The 18,044-nt window shown below is 35.9% G+C and overlaps 1 protein-coding gene across 1 annotated transcript in view; it reads right to left on the bottom strand.

Moving 5' to 3' along the window:
• Positions 1-18,044, bottom strand: part of PUDP (pseudouridine 5'-phosphatase) — a 68,194-nt gene that overhangs the window by 27,263 nt on the left and 22,887 nt on the right. Inside the window, exons 2-3 of the mRNA XM_085052635.1 lie at positions 15,282-15,500; positions 1,587-1,816 (exon numbers count right to left, since the gene is read on the bottom strand). Of these exons, the coding sequence (XP_084908761.1) occupies positions 1,587-1,816; positions 15,282-15,500 (449 nt within the window). The remainder of the gene's footprint in view (positions 1-1,586; positions 1,817-15,281; positions 15,501-18,044) is intronic.

The raw sequence follows: 18,044 nt of genomic DNA, 5'->3' as shown, positions 1-18,044 counted from the left end.
TGCATTTGCAAATTTCCCACACTTTGACTTTTGTAGATGCAACAAAAAATAGTTCAGCTGAATTATCTGCACTAAGGGAACTTGATGCTGTAAACTTCTTATAAAGGAAAGAGATGGATTCAAACATCTAAGCTCTTCTTCAAATGAAAGTTAACAAAATTAAAAATGCAAAACTACTATATACAATCTTAGATTTTTTTTGTCTAACATTCCTTTGAATTTTAAAAATATTAAGTGTAATATAGATGCTACTATTTCTTCAAATATATTTTTCAATGTTAACACAACTAAAGGAATAAATACAAGTTATCTACTCAGTGTCGCTGGTTCACTGGTTTTGTTGCTTGCTTTTGGGTTGTTTTTTAATGTTTTTGTCCTTTTTAAGTATCCCCACCTTGTGACTTTTCTGAAATAGAATCACCAGTTTTGAGAAAGCTGTCCTTCTGCTCCTTACATGAAATTATAGTTCAGTTTGCCATTTTGACATTCAATTTCCTTGGTTGTGTACATTTGGTGTACCATTTCTGAACATGCAAGCTTACAAACAAAGTTGATTCACATATACAGAACATCAAGAAAAACTGCAACAGAAAAAAAAAAAAAAAATCGAACCAAACCAAAACCCAAACCCAGTCAGGTTAACTCTGACAGTAAACCACATTGCATCAAACTTTCCTTTGTATTCCCACACAATGAAAATACCATTTAGACTCTGGGTGAGAACTTGAAATATAAAAGGCTGAGGAATCTTAGCTAATCATTCTGTAGGTATTTGTGTAGCCTTTTTTCCGCAGTAATTCTACTGAGAGAACAGTAATCACAGTCTAATCTACCTAAATTTGTTCCTTAAAATTAGCATGTAATGCCATTTTTCTGCAGTAATGAAATTCCAAAACTTCAGAACTTACGCTCCACTTGGGACAGAGAGGAAGCGAGAAAAATATTCTAAGGATAAAGGCCATTTAATTTAAAATAAAAATGAAGACACTATTTTAACTAACCCTCAGTTTATGTGAAATATTCTCCCTACAGATTTCTATTTCAGAATAAAGTTTGGAAAGTTATATATAAGACAGGAAAACTAAATGCATCTACTATTTGAGAAAGATTGCTCAAACTGCTAGTTTTAAATCGGAAACAAGAACTATGATCTCAGATATTTAGACTGCTAGTGGAAAGATGTAGCTTAGGAAAAAGATACGTCCTCTTCACAAAGAACTATATTTAACATTTCAACACTTAAGAGGTAAATCAGCCATGAATGTATGAAAAACCAACTGTGTTTAAATAACTGCTTCCAAACTTTGAATAATGGAGTTAAGCTTGCAGATTTATGTATACAGCAGAAAATTGTTACACTTTCCTATTACTGATTCTATCATGTAGCAAATTAGAGCAATCTGTGTAACAAACTCTAGATGTAGTGGGGGGAGATCTTTTTCTTCAACAGCACAAATATCTTTGGAAACAGGGGTTGCTGATTTTTATACCATTTATATTAATCTATGTATTTATCACATTTAAAAAAAATCCAAATATAGCCCAAACAGAATATTCCTAAATTTAATTTGTACTCCCCTTCTTACCTTCTCCGGAGATGCAGGAGGCTGAAATCTCTTTGCACAAAGTAAATATGGATCAGGATGTGGCTTGCCATGCTTCAACTCAGGGTCATCTCCCAACACAACATGATGAAAAAGACCAAATAACTCTTTGTGCTTAGTTGTTTTCAACTGAAATGACCCTGTACTTGAGCTGCTAGCAACAGCTATGGGTATGTTGTGTTTGTGTAAATGACGGACCAGCTTATTTACCCCTGCAAGACAAATATATACATTTTAGTTTTTTTATATATGCATATAAGTTAGTATATGTACTAATGTTTACACCCAATCATAAAGTATTTAGCAATAATTCAACAATACTGTCTTACTGCATGTAATAAGCCTATTTCAAACAGTCAATGTAAAAAGAAAATTCTTGCTATATCTGAACTGTCCCTTCTACACTCAAAAACCATGGAACATTCTGCAAGTTATATATATAAATCTTCTGTTATCAAACAATGCTTTTCTCAAAATACGTCAAAAGTGTGATTAACATCACTACATAATGAGACCCACTAGAAACTCATCAAGCAACGTCCCTACATTATGTAAGTTTAGTATTTGAAACTCCAAGAGTTTGGGAGAACATTTTCTTTCATATACACTTTTGCTCCTGGAAAAAAAAAGTCAAAGAAATATACTCTTCTCATTGGATAGCACAGTTTCAATTTTTGAAGCACGGATCCAGCTGGCTCAAACCAGCCCCTAAGAGAGCTCAGTTTCTCTCTTTTGCAATTACTAAAGCAAGTAACACTGGGCAGAGAAGAGCAGCTGTCAGTCACAGTTGCTAATACCAGAGCTTTATCTATTGATTCTGTGAACCCAGAGTAATGAACACCTCAAGCCTAATGGGTAGAAACTTCAATCTGATCCAGTCTTCTAGAGAAGGTTAATGCAGTGAACAGTGAAAACACAACATTCTGTGACAGAGGGAAACATACTGTTATTTGGTGCAAGTTTTGAGTTATCATGAAGGGGTTTTAATGCTTCTTTGCTGGAGCATTCTAAATGCTCAATACCTCTCGCAGACAAAACAATTAGCATTATCTAATAAAGAACAAGAGTGGATGTCTGGTCTTAATTCATAAGAGCAAATCCTCCATAACTGTAAAATTATTTCAGCTGTGCTTCTTCACATTAATCCCAACTGTACTGGACACAGGATACTAGTTTCAGGTAGTTTAGGTTCAAGTACACTCCATTTGACTTTTGGCTCTTTGAAACACCTTGAGCAAAATTCTGTTTTCATCTTCCAACTACATGAATTATTATCCTATTTTTCATGCCTGGTTTTACTAAAATAATCTTATTCCCTTCCTCCTGATTCACTCTCAGAGTTATCTCTGGTCTCCGCTCCCTTAAACTATTCCTACTCTTTGTCACCTCAACTTCTCAGATTTGTATTTCCCTTGTGATCCAGCCATTCAACCAACAACCAACAACCAATTCTACAAACAACCAACTTATCTGCTATACATTTTTCTCAAGTATGCCTGACTGATAATAAAGTGAACAGCTGTAGTGACTAATCTACCTATCTGGAAATAGGACTTGTCGGTATGACTCTGCAGACTTCTCATTTATTCTCCAGAATCTAATCAAATAATTAATAACTGACATTTTCAGCTCCATGCTTGTGTTTGAAGATGGCCCTTAAACTTTAAATACATGCACTTCTGTGATGTTAGATTTTGAGCTGGACAGAAATAGCAAATGCTATTGCTCCACTAAGGTCAATACGTCAGCCATTTAAAAGCCTTCCTAGGCTCCCTGAAGTGGTCATACTAAGCAAGTGCATTTTTCCCAAATGACGCTACTATGTCCTCTCACTGAAATATGATGTTAAATACAAGCCAACTTTTTATTCCAGATAGTTTGTATCTTCTTTCTGGATCATGCAAAGTAAGTCTATATTAAATTAACGGAAGTACTAAAATTCCTTAATGTAAAGCAGCGGCATAAGCATCTCTTCTTTTAAATAAAATGCATTAATTCCAAGGAACTTAATAAACTGCAATTTTTAGCAAGGCTAGCATACATATGTGTAGTAATATAAAGAAGATTACACATGCAGAAGACTTTTCCTATCTCCTGTGCCCTTGCTATGATATAGGTAGTTTTCGCTAAAGTTGTGCTCTTTTCAAATAGCTATTTTTCTTCAGTCCCACTGCATCACAGCTTCAGTTCATCTCTCACTGGGTATGTTTACTCTACGTTTCTCTTGGAAGTAGCCAGCCACAGAAAAGCACTGTTGCAGAAAGGTTATTTCTTCAGGGTTCTCTCTTGTATTCCCCGAGCATGTAATGATTTCAGCATGTAAATGTGCATGCATGGGCATTTGATTTCTTTTTGGCTACCCTCACAACAAGGGAGCTAAAATGCAGTTGTCCCTAATATCTCCAGAGAGAAAATATTTATATTATTCATAAAATGCACTTTAATAAGAATATGCCATTTAAAAAAAAATATGACGTGCACATGTGTACATAGATTAGAGAAAAAAAAATGAAGGGGGCAAATCAGCTGCCAGGAAAACAAAAAAATTAAACTGCATTTGGAAGCATATCTAGCATAACTTGACAAGTTCAAAACAGTAGCAGATAAAAAATCTTTACTTTCAGGTTTGCTTTCCTCTTTATAAAAGCTATAGATCAGGAAAATCCATTTTTGTTTGCATCAATTACCATCAGTTTAGCTCTAGACACTTTGCCACCCCATCAAATTACTGACATAATTATTGTACTAATTCAGCACATAATTCTTCATTAAGAAGATAATATCTTTCTTAGTATCCTTCTAGCGCCTTTTTTTAAAGAAAACCTCAACAGAAGGGGAATTGAGGAACTGCTTTAAAGATCTGTAAGGAACTTCACCTGGCAAATACTATATCATTATATCCTCTACAGCTAACAAAGATTTTTCAGTCAAATGACAATCGAAACCAAACAATTGCAAACTCCATGACTGTGAAGAAATATGCGGAAAATTCCCATGATCTCACTAACTTGTAGCTTGCTTGTAACTAGCATGGGATCAAAGCTCATCCACCCATGAGGGACCCCTCTGCTAGACTTCCTGGGACCACCCTCCACCCCTGCTACTGAAAGCTTAGTCATATACAGCAAGAATAAAAACTAAATAAGGATAAAATAAATAAGGATATCTGTTTTTCCAGCATAAGAATTCACTCCGAATGTGGCACACAGGCAATAAATACCTTATGAAGCACAGCATAAACCAATTAATTGTAAAAAAATTAGGAATAAATACCCCACATTGCTATGCTTTATTTCCAAAAGTACTCTTGTTTTCATATAGCCAAAGAGGTAAGTACTGTATCTTTATGATCTTTAAATAAGAGGTTTTAGATCAGACACAGAAGCTTAATATAGTCTTACTACAATAGTTAAAAACCAGTGAATACTGTAAATAAAAATAGGTGAAAGTAATTGTAAGCAGAGTTTTGTTACAGAAGCTGCAAAGAAGAAGGATCAACTTTAAATGTCAGCATCTTTAAAACCCAGTTAATCACAAATGTCAATGAAGTTATCAACTTTGAGAAAAGGAAAAGAAAACAAATTAAACCAACAGAAAGGACCAATTTCTTCTGAGAGCATAGACAAAGTTAAAAGAAAAAGCTCAGCTCTTTTTTTCTGAAAATTGCTGAAAAGCATATATAATATATATTATTTTTTTTTGAAAGAGGAACTTGTATTCCTCCATTAGACTCCAAATGTGGTGGTGTTCTCTTTAGATTCAGCTGAAATCATTGTGACTAATACATTGGATCAACTGACAAGCTAAAAATAAGACTTATACCGAACAACAAAACCCTTGGGCCACCTGTCACATTTTCCTTCTCATTGACTAATACAAACATGTACAGCAAGAGTTCAGGAAACCAAATAAGGTTACACTAAAATGATCTAATCAGAGTCCCTATGTAATTATTTACATGCTATTACAACACTGCTTTCTACATTATTCCTTTTAAGTTATCCCATTTTTAAAATCAAATAACATTATTCATCATGAGGTAAAAATTAACAAGATGAAACTCCTGAAAGCTAGCTAGAATTGATGAAAAGCTAAGGGAATTTTTATTTTCCTTTTAGCTTTATACAATCATGATCTCTGTGTTATGCACAATATTTCAGAAGAGTGAAAAACACATACATTTTTGCTACATTTTATTTCCTATGATTTCAAATTTTTGTACCATCCCTTTTCGTGTATTTATTTATCCCTGAACTAAACACTATTCTTAGCTTGTATCACTTCTGTATGTCCAGATTCAGATCTATTTATTTTGAAATGCTTCCAGATAAAGTAGGAGACACCATAAAGCTCTTCTATTTTTCTCAAATATTAGTCTCCAACCAAACTTTTGTCTATAAACATGTTACAGTAGTGTATAAGAATGCTTTTCAAGATAAACAAGAGAGTGATCTCTATGATAAACTGGGCAAACACATGAGATAAGGAAGAGAATTATTCATGCTGCTTCAGGACTGAATCTTAATTTCAGTTTCCTCTGTTCCTCAATTGAATGATGTCTAGTGTTTGTATTTCTGCTTGCAGTTGATTCCTTTGAAGGCATAAAACACCATCATACAATCACACAGCAAGCTCTGACAGTACCTTAGCCTGAAAATCCACTGTTTGATGGTCTTATAAACACAGCCCAAGTCCTACAGTCTTACAGCTTCAGGAAATCAGCTGTTTTGTGTACTGTCAGCACAGTGCAGGAGCAAGGTCACATAACTGCTCAAGCCTACACAGCCAGTCAGCCCCACTGCCTTCTGCAATGTGTCTTTTAATCCTAAAAAGATTAACATAAGCTATGCAACAAAGAGCCCTCTAAAATTAACAGAACTTCACAAGATCTTCGCTCAAGAAAAAGTATATATTGCAAATAGGACCATAGTAAGTTAAACTCCTGAAATTCATAAGGTAGATTCTCTGAAAATTAAGCTTCAAAATTACATTACAGGACTTCCTACCTGTCTGAGAAAGCCTCAAATAAACCAATAGTGGCATTTCCAGTGGCATATCCTTTCACGAACACCACAGCATATTATATCACTCTTGCCACTCCTCAGTTCTTCCCTGAGGGGCACCTAGATAACAAATACATCCTGTTTCTGTTTAGTAGTATTTTAACCACTATGCAATCCCAGAAAGAAAACCAAGAAATCAATAGGCAATAGAGAAATAGAATATGTGTGTCTGTGTATCGTTGCTTTTAATTTATCTGAAAGCTAACATGTTCTGCTAGGAAGGACGTAGAGCACACATATCCACATTTTCCCATCCTCAACAAAATCCTAACACCTCACAGGGCTTTCAGATCTGCCCCAACCATCATAAATAATATTCCTTTATAGTTTACAACCAATTTAGCTACAGTCTTAACCAACCGAAAAAAATTTTGAGCAGGTTGGAAGAGAGAACCATCATATACAGTAATACCTCACATTATCCCAAATGATTATGGTCCTTAATGAAGCAATTACAGTGTCATACATCTAATAATCCAAGAAACGGCATAACATAGGAACACTTTAGTTCAAGACAGTAAATAATGCTGATAATAATAATAATCCCCCAAACAAACAAAACACCATAAACAGTATATTCCTTAAACTAATTAAACACAAGCATCAAGTACTCAGTGAAATCAGGTTATATTGTGAATTCTTCTTCATTCTTCTTTCAGATTCAAGTGGAAGTTAAATTATTTCAGAAAGTTAAGACTACATGTATGGAAATAACAAAACCTTTGGCTAGACTTAGAGTGATTATTCTGTGTCTTTCTCTTCATAGTTGTTATTTTTTAGAGAGTAAATAGATGTGAGCTCTTAAAACAACTCGAAATGGAAAATGCGTATTTTAAAACTGATATGAAGATGACTTACTATGTCCAAAAGCTTCTCCATACTTTAAGAAGATTAATAAAAAATATTCTCATATTACAGAATCACAGAATAAGCTGAGTTGGAAGGGTTCCACAAGGATCATCAAGTCCAACAGCCTTCATTCACATAAGATCTCAAATCATTATGATTAAGTAGCAACTTTAGTGCTATCTACTGCTACTGTGTATCCTTTGTGTATCCTATAGTTCTGGGGACCACAAAAATACTTTAGAAAATGTGAGTTATTTAGGACATTTAACATATTGTCTTAGCCCTCTCCCCAGGTAGCTACTGGTTACTTGGTAATTGAGCCAGTTATATTCCTGTGCTATTCTTGTTTGTCTGTATTTTATACCCACAACATGCAATTTGGTTGCCAGTTAATTTTAATTGTTGAAAAGGTACTCATTCTCCATATTTCCATAAGCTGTCTCATTTGGCCACTCTCATTTGTACTATGTAATATGGAGTACTATTAGTCACATTTATTTTATTGTCAACTATAATTATAAGCCAAAGGAAAGATTTTCTCACCAAAGTTTTTGATAAGAAATAGGGTGGTTTGAAACATACAGGGTGGGGTATGGAAATATGTTACGAAGCTCTTTTTAACAGAGAACATAAACTGTATTTCATGGGCAACCAGATCCTTCCCTATGTATATTTTACTGTATCTCTATATACTTTATCAATATATGCTAATGCTTTCTTGGGAGGGGTAGCTGAGGGTGGTGTCATTTATAATTTACTTAATCTGAACTACTTACTCTCATTCAAAACCCAATCATTTTATTTTTATTTTCATATAATGCTTGACCAGTCTGTTAGTCTGCTATCTCTTTTATCCTGCTTCCCTTTTCCTTTGCTGATGTATGTGTTTGGTTTGTTTCTCTTTCCCTGCTATACTTTTGTGGTTGTCTACACTGTGTAGTCTGTGCTAATAAAACTACACTTGCTAAGTCTTGTAGCTGAGATGCAGTACATTCTGAAGAAGAAACAACATGGCTACAGACTTTTTAAAAGAACACTGTATTAATCAACAGACTTTCAGACCCGTACATTGAAATATTTGTTACAAGAACTATATGGGTCACCATGCTCCTTCTTCACATATTTTGTTCACAAATTCATAGAATGTTTTGTGTTGGAAAGGACCTTAAAGATGATCTAGTTCCAACCCCCTTGCCATGGGCAGGGCTAACTTTTACCAGGTCAGGTTGCTCAAAGCCCTACCCAGCCTGGCCTTGAACACTTCCAGGGATGGGATATTCACAGCTTCTCTGGGCAACCTTTTCCAATGCCTCACCACCCTCACAGAGAAAATTTCTTCCTAATATCTAACCTAAACCTCCCTTTCAGTTTGAAGCCATTCCCCCTTGTCCTGTTATCACATTCCCTTGTAAAAAGTCCTTCTCCAGCTTTCTTGTGAGATACTGGAAGGTGCTATAAGGTCTCCCTTCTCTTCTCCAGGCTGAACAACACCTATTGTCTCAACCAGTCTTTGAGGAGAGATACCTCATCCCTCTCATCATCTTTGTGGTCCTCCTCTGAACTCAGTCCAATGGGTGCACATCCTTGTTACACTGGGTGCCCCACAGCTGGATGTAGCCTTCCAGGTGGGGTCTCAAAAAGAACAAAGTAGAGGGGCAGAATCCCCTCCCTTGCTCTGCTGGCCATGCCACTTTGGATGCAGTCCAGTTCACAGTTGGGTTTCTAGGATGTAAGCATACATTGCCAGGTTTTCAATGTATGTTCTTGTCACTCAACACCTGCAAGTCTCTTTCTTTCCTCAGGGCTGCTCTAAATCCATTCTCTGCCCAGCCTGTACTGGGTGCTTGGGATTACCTCAATTCAGGTGCAGGACCTTGCACTTGGCCTTGTTGACCTTCCTGAGGTTTCCAACACGCCTCTCATGCCTGTCCAAGTCCCTCTGGATGGCATCTCTTCCCTTCAGCATTCCTACTGAGCCACACAGCTCACTATCATCAGCAAATTTGCTAAGGGTGCACTCAATCCTACTGTCCACGTTGCCAACAAGAATGTTAAATGGCAACGGTCAAATACAACTTAACACTCCTCTCACAGACAGTCAGTACTCCCTCTCATACATCTATCATAGCATTGCTCTTCATTCACCTCTGTGTAGATACAGTTACATTTTCCACTCACTCTAAGCAGCATGAAAACAGAGGACATCTGGCCTCTGGGACACCAAAATCAAGGCTCTTTAGGCAACCATTTTCAAGTCCACTTTATTTTTCTGTAACATTACACAAAGCAAGCTGTCCAAGAGTGTTTGGTGTATTATCTGGAAGAAAAGATTTACTGCTGAGAAAAAGACTAAAGGAAACCAAAGTGGTCCATACAGTGCTTAAATTAACTGTGTACATACATTATGCATGTCTTGAAGATTTACATTCAGTTGTACACAAATGGAAATTTTCAGGATAAATATAGCTTCTGTATTAAAAAGACTGCTCCTTTTTTCCAAAATAATGTAGTTTCCACATTGAATGTGATATGACACCAAACCTACAGCTTTTCAAAATTTCATCGCTTTCTTTAATCAAAGAAAAGTTAACATTACCACTCAGAGCTTTGTCAGATTGATTAGATTTCTAGCTAATTCTATGATCATCCTTTAAGTTCACAAAAACAGATCTACGGCAAAAAACCTCAGCATTCTCTGAACACTAAAAGCACTCAACAAAACATAAGAATCTCACTTAGGAAACGAAGCTGCTGTTTGTTAACTTGAATAACAAAATTATTAAAAAATATTTTTTACATAGTCCAGTGTGCTACAACAATTGCAAGCTCATCACCAGCTATTAATTATATACACTTGCTCTCAATCCTCAGGTGAAGTTAGGATTGCTGCTGCGAGTGATAGCGTGACAGAAGTGGGGTTATCCACTACTTGGTTTAATTGCCATGAGTGCTTTAACTTGGTCTGCCCTGAACAGGCAGTTGGACTGAATGACAGTTGTAGGTCCCTTCCAACTGAAATAGTTCTATTCTATTCTATTTCTGAATCTTGTGAAACTATGGAATCATAACTCAGATCAACCGGCTTATTTGTTTTGACATACTGTTTAAAATTGCTATCTACAATGGTACATTTGTCCTTTCACTAAGCTACAAAAAGGGAGGTGGAAATTACCAACCTACCTCCAACTCTGGAAGACAATGACTGTTAATAAAGCATTTTATCTTCTCATCTTACTGCTCTCTAAAAAGTATCAGAGATCCTTCTGGTTGGAGAGACTTTCTACTCATTGAATAATTACTCTCATTTTAGTCTGGACATACTGACAGATGCACACCTATAGCAAGAATATAAGTACTAAATGTTACATAATTCAAAACCTGCATCAACTGTGTTGCAATCCTTTAGGAATTGATTGATTTAAAGCCAAATGTTTGATATCAGCCAAACAGGAAGCATCATTCTGAGCTTGCAGCTAATTGGCTGTTCTCTAGGGGTAACAGGCTCACTGAACTCAGTATGGACTCATTAGAGTTTCCTACCATTAAAAAAAAAATAGCAAGGAAAAGAAAAGATATCATGGTAGGAAGTCTGTTTAACTGTCAAGGGAACACCATGAATCAAGGAAGCAATAGTTAAGCAAACTAGACTGCAGGTTGAATGGAACTGTTCAAGACAAAAAGAAATTTGGAGTGAGTTGCCATTGAAATGTGAACTGTTTTCCTTTCTTCTCTTTTTGTGCTTTCTGACTGGCTTCATTTAGTACTAATATTGAGGTATGAAATTACCTTCTCACAGCTGCAAGAGACAGTCAACTGTACTTGAACTGGAAAATAGCTTGCACATCACATTCTACACTGGCTGAACAGGAGGTGCAACAACTAAATCCCACATATCATGAAAACAACTTAGGAATGGAAAATGTCTGAAAGGTATACACAGCCACACAATCCTTAAGTATCTGTGCTTTGTGATAATGATGATGAGCCAAAAACCAGAGACTACAGTGAAAGAATAGCAGTAGTTTCATAATCCTGACACATTTATAGCAACTGTTGAGAGTTGTATAACTTGCAATTCATTTTTTCTCACTCTGCATATATTCTAGGTTTATGCAAAAGCACACCTATATATGTATAGGTAAATATACATATGCATGGTTTTCTCCTGTTCTGCTTGTCATTCCCTCATCTTCTGACTATGCACTTCCCTGCAATGCAGAAATGCTCAAAATGCATTTGCAGAAACAGAAAGCCTACTACATTACTCTTGTAGATAACAATGTCTGTACTCTGACAGAAATATTTAGAAAAGCAGCACAGTGGCAGGCCTGTCATTTTGTGTCATCTTGGATTAATTTCTTTCTCCACTGATTAAAAATTACCATTCCTTAAGATTCTTCCAGAATTAAAAATAAATCTGTGAAAAAACCCTCAAATCATTACCAGAAAATTCCACATTAGAAATGGATGTAGCCTCTTAGACAAAATTTGTATTTTGACCACAGCTTGATGTATTGAATCTTGTCTGTCAGTTTGGCCATACTGAAACAAACAAAATTCTGTCTTCAACCACTAATGTGTCAGAGGTGTTGTACCTTAAGTGGTATGCCTGTCATATAGCCTGTGCCATGGTTTAACCCCAGCTGGACACTAAGTACCACACAGCTTCTCAGTGTGCATGTCCTCCCTGGTGGGACAGGAAGAAGAATCAGGAAAAAAAGTAACTTGTGTGTTGATATAAGAACAGATTAATAACCAAAACAAAGTAGTAATGATAATACTAATACTACCAGTTGTAGAAAAAAAGGGAGAGGGGGAGAGAGAGATAAAACCTAAGAAGAGGGGTGCACAGGACAACTGCCCACCACCTGCTGACAGATGCCCAGCCCATCCTAAAGCCACAATTGGTCCCTCTCCAGGGTTAACAATCCCAGTTTATATACTAGGCATGATGTGCTATGGTATGGAATATCCCTTTGGCCAGTTCAGATAAGCTGTCCTGGCCCTGCTCCCTCCTGGCATATTGTGCACCTATTCACTGGCAGAGCACGAGAAAATGAAAACTCCTTGATTTGAAGTAAGCACCACTTAAACATCAATGTGTTATCAACTTTATTCTTCTACTAGATCCAAAACACAGCACTGCACCTGCTACACTAAGATGAAATCAAGCTCTGTCTCAGCCAGAACCAGGACAGGTTTCTAACCAGTCAAAGAACTGCTTTGCCAATTAAACATTCACTACACTTCCACACTCTCCTTAACCATCAGTGACAAACCTGTCATTTACTTGATTTAGGAATTCACAGAGCTATCATTTTTGGTAAGACCATGTGTATAGCTCATCCCAAAACAAGTGTCACTTTGTTTGAGTCACTTTTTTTTAATCATTGGTCACTATTTAGCGCTGCTCTCCACCAAAATTGAACTTCAATCCAATTTATTGGACAAACTTTAGAAATTGATTGAAAAATAGTACCTCACCTGTCTATCAACTGTCAAAAGGTGGCCAGAGACACAGCACTTCAGAGTCATCTTACACCGTTAATATGACAATTAACTTTCACTTTCCTGTATTTACCTGTAACAATCTGAAAGACCAGTTTAGTCAGAGAACACTGTGAACTCAAAATGTTACCACAGTATTACATCTTGCATCAACACATGCAAGAAGCCTATTCTTAAATAGAAAGCATTAAGTGACTGCAGAATAAATCCACAAGGATTACATTAATAAACATTGTCAGAAGATACAAAAGGACAGATGAAAATAATTGGATTAAAAAATCTGGTTAACTGGAGAACAGTTCTTATAGAAACTATATAGTAAGTAGCTGGAGCCACTTTCCTCTAGCTTATTAGCTGACATCAACCTGGTTTCTCAAAATTCATGGCAATTCAGCTTGTATCTCATATGCTGTGACCAATAAAGTACAGATCACATTATTTTAGTGACCAAGGATGCCTTTGCTCTCTGCAATGGCCACTGAGCATAAAATATTCCAGTTCACATCAACTCTACTTTAGAAAATAGGCTGGAAAAAGTTATCACATGTATTTAGTTGAACTGAAAAGATAATCTGTTGAATGGGTGATGATTAAAATGTTTACTGGCTTTTCCTAGTATGAATTTTGCTTGTTTCATCCATAATAGTCCAGCTTCAGTGAGCCAAAAATGCACTTTTTGAAGGCAGGAACAGTACAAAACTTCGTTTCCTTTGGTTAATCTGTTTCATCACCTTTTTAACTTTGCTCAAGACAGCTCAGCCACATTATCACAACCGTCAGCAGGCACAGAATATGCACTTAATAACATCTCTTACGCGGGTTGTTTCTTTACAGCAACTCTTCTCTGTGCCAACTAACCTTTTACCCAGTCTGTTCATCTGGCATTTTCTAAACCCAGGCTAGGTTTTTTGTGTTTGGCTTGCAAAAGATATATTAAAATAGTTAGTCCCAGAAGTTGACATGAAAAATGAAAAACACATCAATTCAACTTCCTTATTTTTTGGGAAAGTTTAACTAGGCCTACAGTTTCAGATGGATCTATAAGTGACAGAGATGCAGTTTGAAAAATGTTGCATATAAAAGACATTAGAGAGATAACTAAGTAAGATGGACACAAAACATACTAAAGTTTTTAAAGCTATTGAAAAATCACACCTTTTATTTCTGCTGCTTGTTATTTATTCCTAACACATCACATATCTTTAACTTTCATCCTCCTACTGCATTATGGCTCTAGGTATAAAAAAGCATCTAAAAATTAAAATATTAATGCACTGTAGAGATTGTCAGAACAAACAAGCACACATTCAAAGAGAAAAAATGGTAACTTAAACATATACATATACAATAACATACAGTTATTTCACTTCTAGGACTTTTTAAATATTCTATTCCTCTAGAATAGAATATAAAAAAATATATATATTCCTTTTTTATATTCTATTCTACTCTCCTATTTTTTTCCCTTCATAAATTATTGATATTTGCTCCAGAAAGTTTAACATTGTACATAAAGTTAGCAGCAATCCTAGCTTTAGGTACTGATAGTCTTGCATGGCTAAAGAATTCTCTCTAAGCATTTCCGACCTAAATGTAATTGAATACAAAAGTATGCATTCACACTACAGGTAAGGTTCATCCTTTTGCTTATCTTGAGTTTCCTGGTTGCAGCTACTCATTTGGGCATCCTGCAGAATCACTGGTAAAAGACACATATCATCAGAAGGTAACAAAACTCACCTGTCTTAGGATAACTTGAAAAATCCTCCCTCTTCAGTAACACACTCAAACACTGTACTTGAATTACAATTTTCAAGTTAGGCAAGATTAATCCCAACTGAAATAACCCATGGGTTCATATACTTTTAAATGTGCAGGAAAAGGTATCTGTGCTTAACAAAGTCAGACTATGCTCACAGCCAGGGAAAACACAGTTCATAACAACAACTATAAAGAAAGTCTAGTTTACAAAACAGAATTTATGCACATGTATCTAGTCTTTTTGTTCTTTTAAAAATGTGAAAAAAAGCTTTTCTCCAAGTTAACAGGGAAAAAAAAATCTGTCAGCTTTAACAGGTCAATTATCCTTTTAAACAGGTAAATAAACAGGCAGATTTTAGTAAATTTTCTAAAACAACAGCGATGAAACATAATCTGTTAAGAGCAACTGCTTTGCGGAAGGCAGATTACAAATCCTGCCTTAATTAGCATTTAAATAATTTCATACACAATTTATAAATATTGCAAAGAAACATACCTGGCATCAACTCAGCAGTAGGGAATATCTTCTCCTGCCTCCTTTTACTCTCACTTAAGAATTCTTCATTGGTTAGTGGAAGATCTACAGCTTCTCGAATAATCTGAGCTACTTCTAAGGCTTGTTTACCCATAACCAAGGATTTCACATTCCAGTCATAGGTCTTTCCGAATTGCTGACAGATCTGTTCAAACACTACTGAATAGAGAGTTTCAGTATCTGTTAAAAAAAAAAAAAAAGAAAAAAAAAATTAAACTTATGCAAAGACAGGTAGGCAGCTGGTCTTGCAAATGGACTACAATAAACGGCCAGAGAATGAACTGCCAGGAGTCAGAGGGCATGTAGCAAAGGGGATAAAATGCCTCCCTGTATTTGCAGGAGGGAACCAAGGCTTCTAGGATCACCTTGGAGGTACCTAGAGTTTTCAAGCTATCATTTCTGCATTAAGAAAAGGTAACTAAGGGTCTCAAAAAATAACTCTCTGGACCTGCTCTTTCATCACCTTTCTTTACTATCCAAGTTAGCAAGCAGTGTCTTAATTAAAATACTCTATGCTTTTCATGAGAAAGAAAAGAAAGGAAGGAAGGAAATCTGGTACTTGGGGGATGTCATTACATATTCCATGTAAATTGAAAAAAGAAAGATTAAATTATTTAAGAGTGTCTTTGAGCGGAAGATTCTGAGTGTCTTCAAAGACATTATGGTCATTATTACAGTGCTGCTGGCACCACTGCATTTACAAGGAAACTCAAGTAAAACACACCCAACTTGTATTTGCAGGGGATTTCAGACAAGAGTAAACTTCAGACTGAATTTTGTTAGTGACACTATCAGCTTATATGTGAAAGGCGGTTTTAAGTTTAAAGTTGGTTTTTTTAAAATACAAACAAACAATCCTTCCTTTCCTCCCCTCCTGCCCCAACAAATTTTTAAAAAAGGTCATTAACATTCAATTTAACACTAATATATGAAAAAAAGGTGCTTTCAGCTCTCAGCTTCATTTCAGCAAAGATCTTGAACACTGGCTTTTCTACCAGTCTGTTTATCTTTTTAAACAGTGTCCTTTGAAAAGTTGGCTGCTGTTAACCAAGCTTTAATTTCCTTCTCATGCATGCCTCTGCCTTCTGTATCTCCAAAGATATGTTTATTACTATCACTCTAGCAATGAAAGGCAAAAGTAAGGGAAGAAATAAGTTGCTCTTATGAGATTAATTTAGAGAAACTAGGAACTTCACTTATCAAGATGTCCTCTGCCATATAAAAATATTTTAATGGAGATAATAAAATAGTGAAATTATTCGTGTGGATACTGCCTCACTTTCAGAACATGTAAGAATTATGCAGGAGTGATACACTTTAAGCTTTAACATAGATACTATGAACAATCTGAAGAAAGAAACACAGAGCCCATGACTACAGTACACACCAAGACCTTCCCTGCAGTCTGACAAATGCTCCCTGCTTCTGTTGTCCTGAGATCAGCAGACAATTCTATCTGAAAGCAAATGAGAAACACAGGGGCCATTTCACCATCATGTGAATATACAGCAGTGAAGAATACATTCTCTGCCAAATGCCAGAGTGCTCTAGTCCATGTTCGCCTTCAGTAACTAGAGGGCATGTTGAGCCAAAAGATCAGATAAGGACCCAACATACTTGTCTGGAGTGTTTAACAAGGCAGCAAAGGGTTCACCAAAAACCTCTTACCTTAAAAATAGAAGCAAAAAAAAACCCCACTTGTACTACTCTTTGTAAATGCTCCTTAAACAACTACACTTAGGGAAAAAAAAATTACAAGTGATCTTGGAGATCCTTCATACACAGACGAAAAGTATCACAGCAGAAACACATGAAAATGGGCTCTGAAAAGTGATAAGAATGCTAACATGAAGAAGGAGAAAAGAAAAAAGAACAGTAACAAAAATTCCTCCAGTTTGCTTAAAAATACCAGGTGGCACTCTCTGTCTGCAAGCTAGGAAGGTAAATTAAGAATACAATTTTTAAAATTGACAGTTCTCACTTTCTTTTTGATAAACTGGTTTTTCTTCTATATCTCAGACTCACCCAATGAAGGACATAAAATTCTTACCCCAAGTTAAAAATTTTAAACTGAAAATCCTTTAAACTAAATCCTCATGCTATTAAATAGTACATAGCAAGATAAGCAGAATTAAAGTAAGGAAACAAAAAATTCTAGAACATGGAAATTCTCCTATGGGTCTCTACAATAATTATATGTTAATCTATTTCAAAGTGAAAGGTTCAACTCTATAGCTAAATATCCTCCTGCATTTTAAGTATTACATAGCTGACACATGAATGAAATTTTATTTATTTTCCTTAAAAAAAGCTTAATGACGTCCAGGTTGCAGACCTAAAAGCAGTCTTTCATGCAATGTTGCAGTCTGTCAGTGGAAGAGCACTCACAAACAAGTTTGAGGTAAACCTATCAAAACAGGTAATTGCTTACTTACACTGTGTTAGAACTTAGTTTTCAAGGTGCTGAGTGAGAAACAAAACAAAACACGAACCAAACAAACAAGAACACCCCCAAACTAGTCAACATACCATATTTGAACCCTGCCATATTTGAGCCCTACATTTAATTTAAATATATCTAAGTCCTGCAAAGCAATGTGTGTGCCTGAACAAGCAGGATGTCAGAGAGCCTTCTTTCCTTCCCTCCCTTGATTAATTATAGTTAAAAGATGTGGCTTACAAAACATTCAACTTTTCTTTCAAAGAGATCATTTTCACTCTGCC

The sequence above is a fragment of the Lichenostomus cassidix genome, chromosome 1 (assembly GCF_008360975.1).
Source record: "Lichenostomus cassidix isolate B80296 chromosome 1, HeHo_3.0, whole genome shotgun sequence".
Lineage (NCBI taxonomy): Eukaryota > Metazoa > Chordata > Aves > Passeriformes > Meliphagidae > Lichenostomus > Lichenostomus cassidix.
Note: the sequence above shows the minus strand (reverse complement) of the source record. Positions and strands in the feature narration are given on the sequence as shown.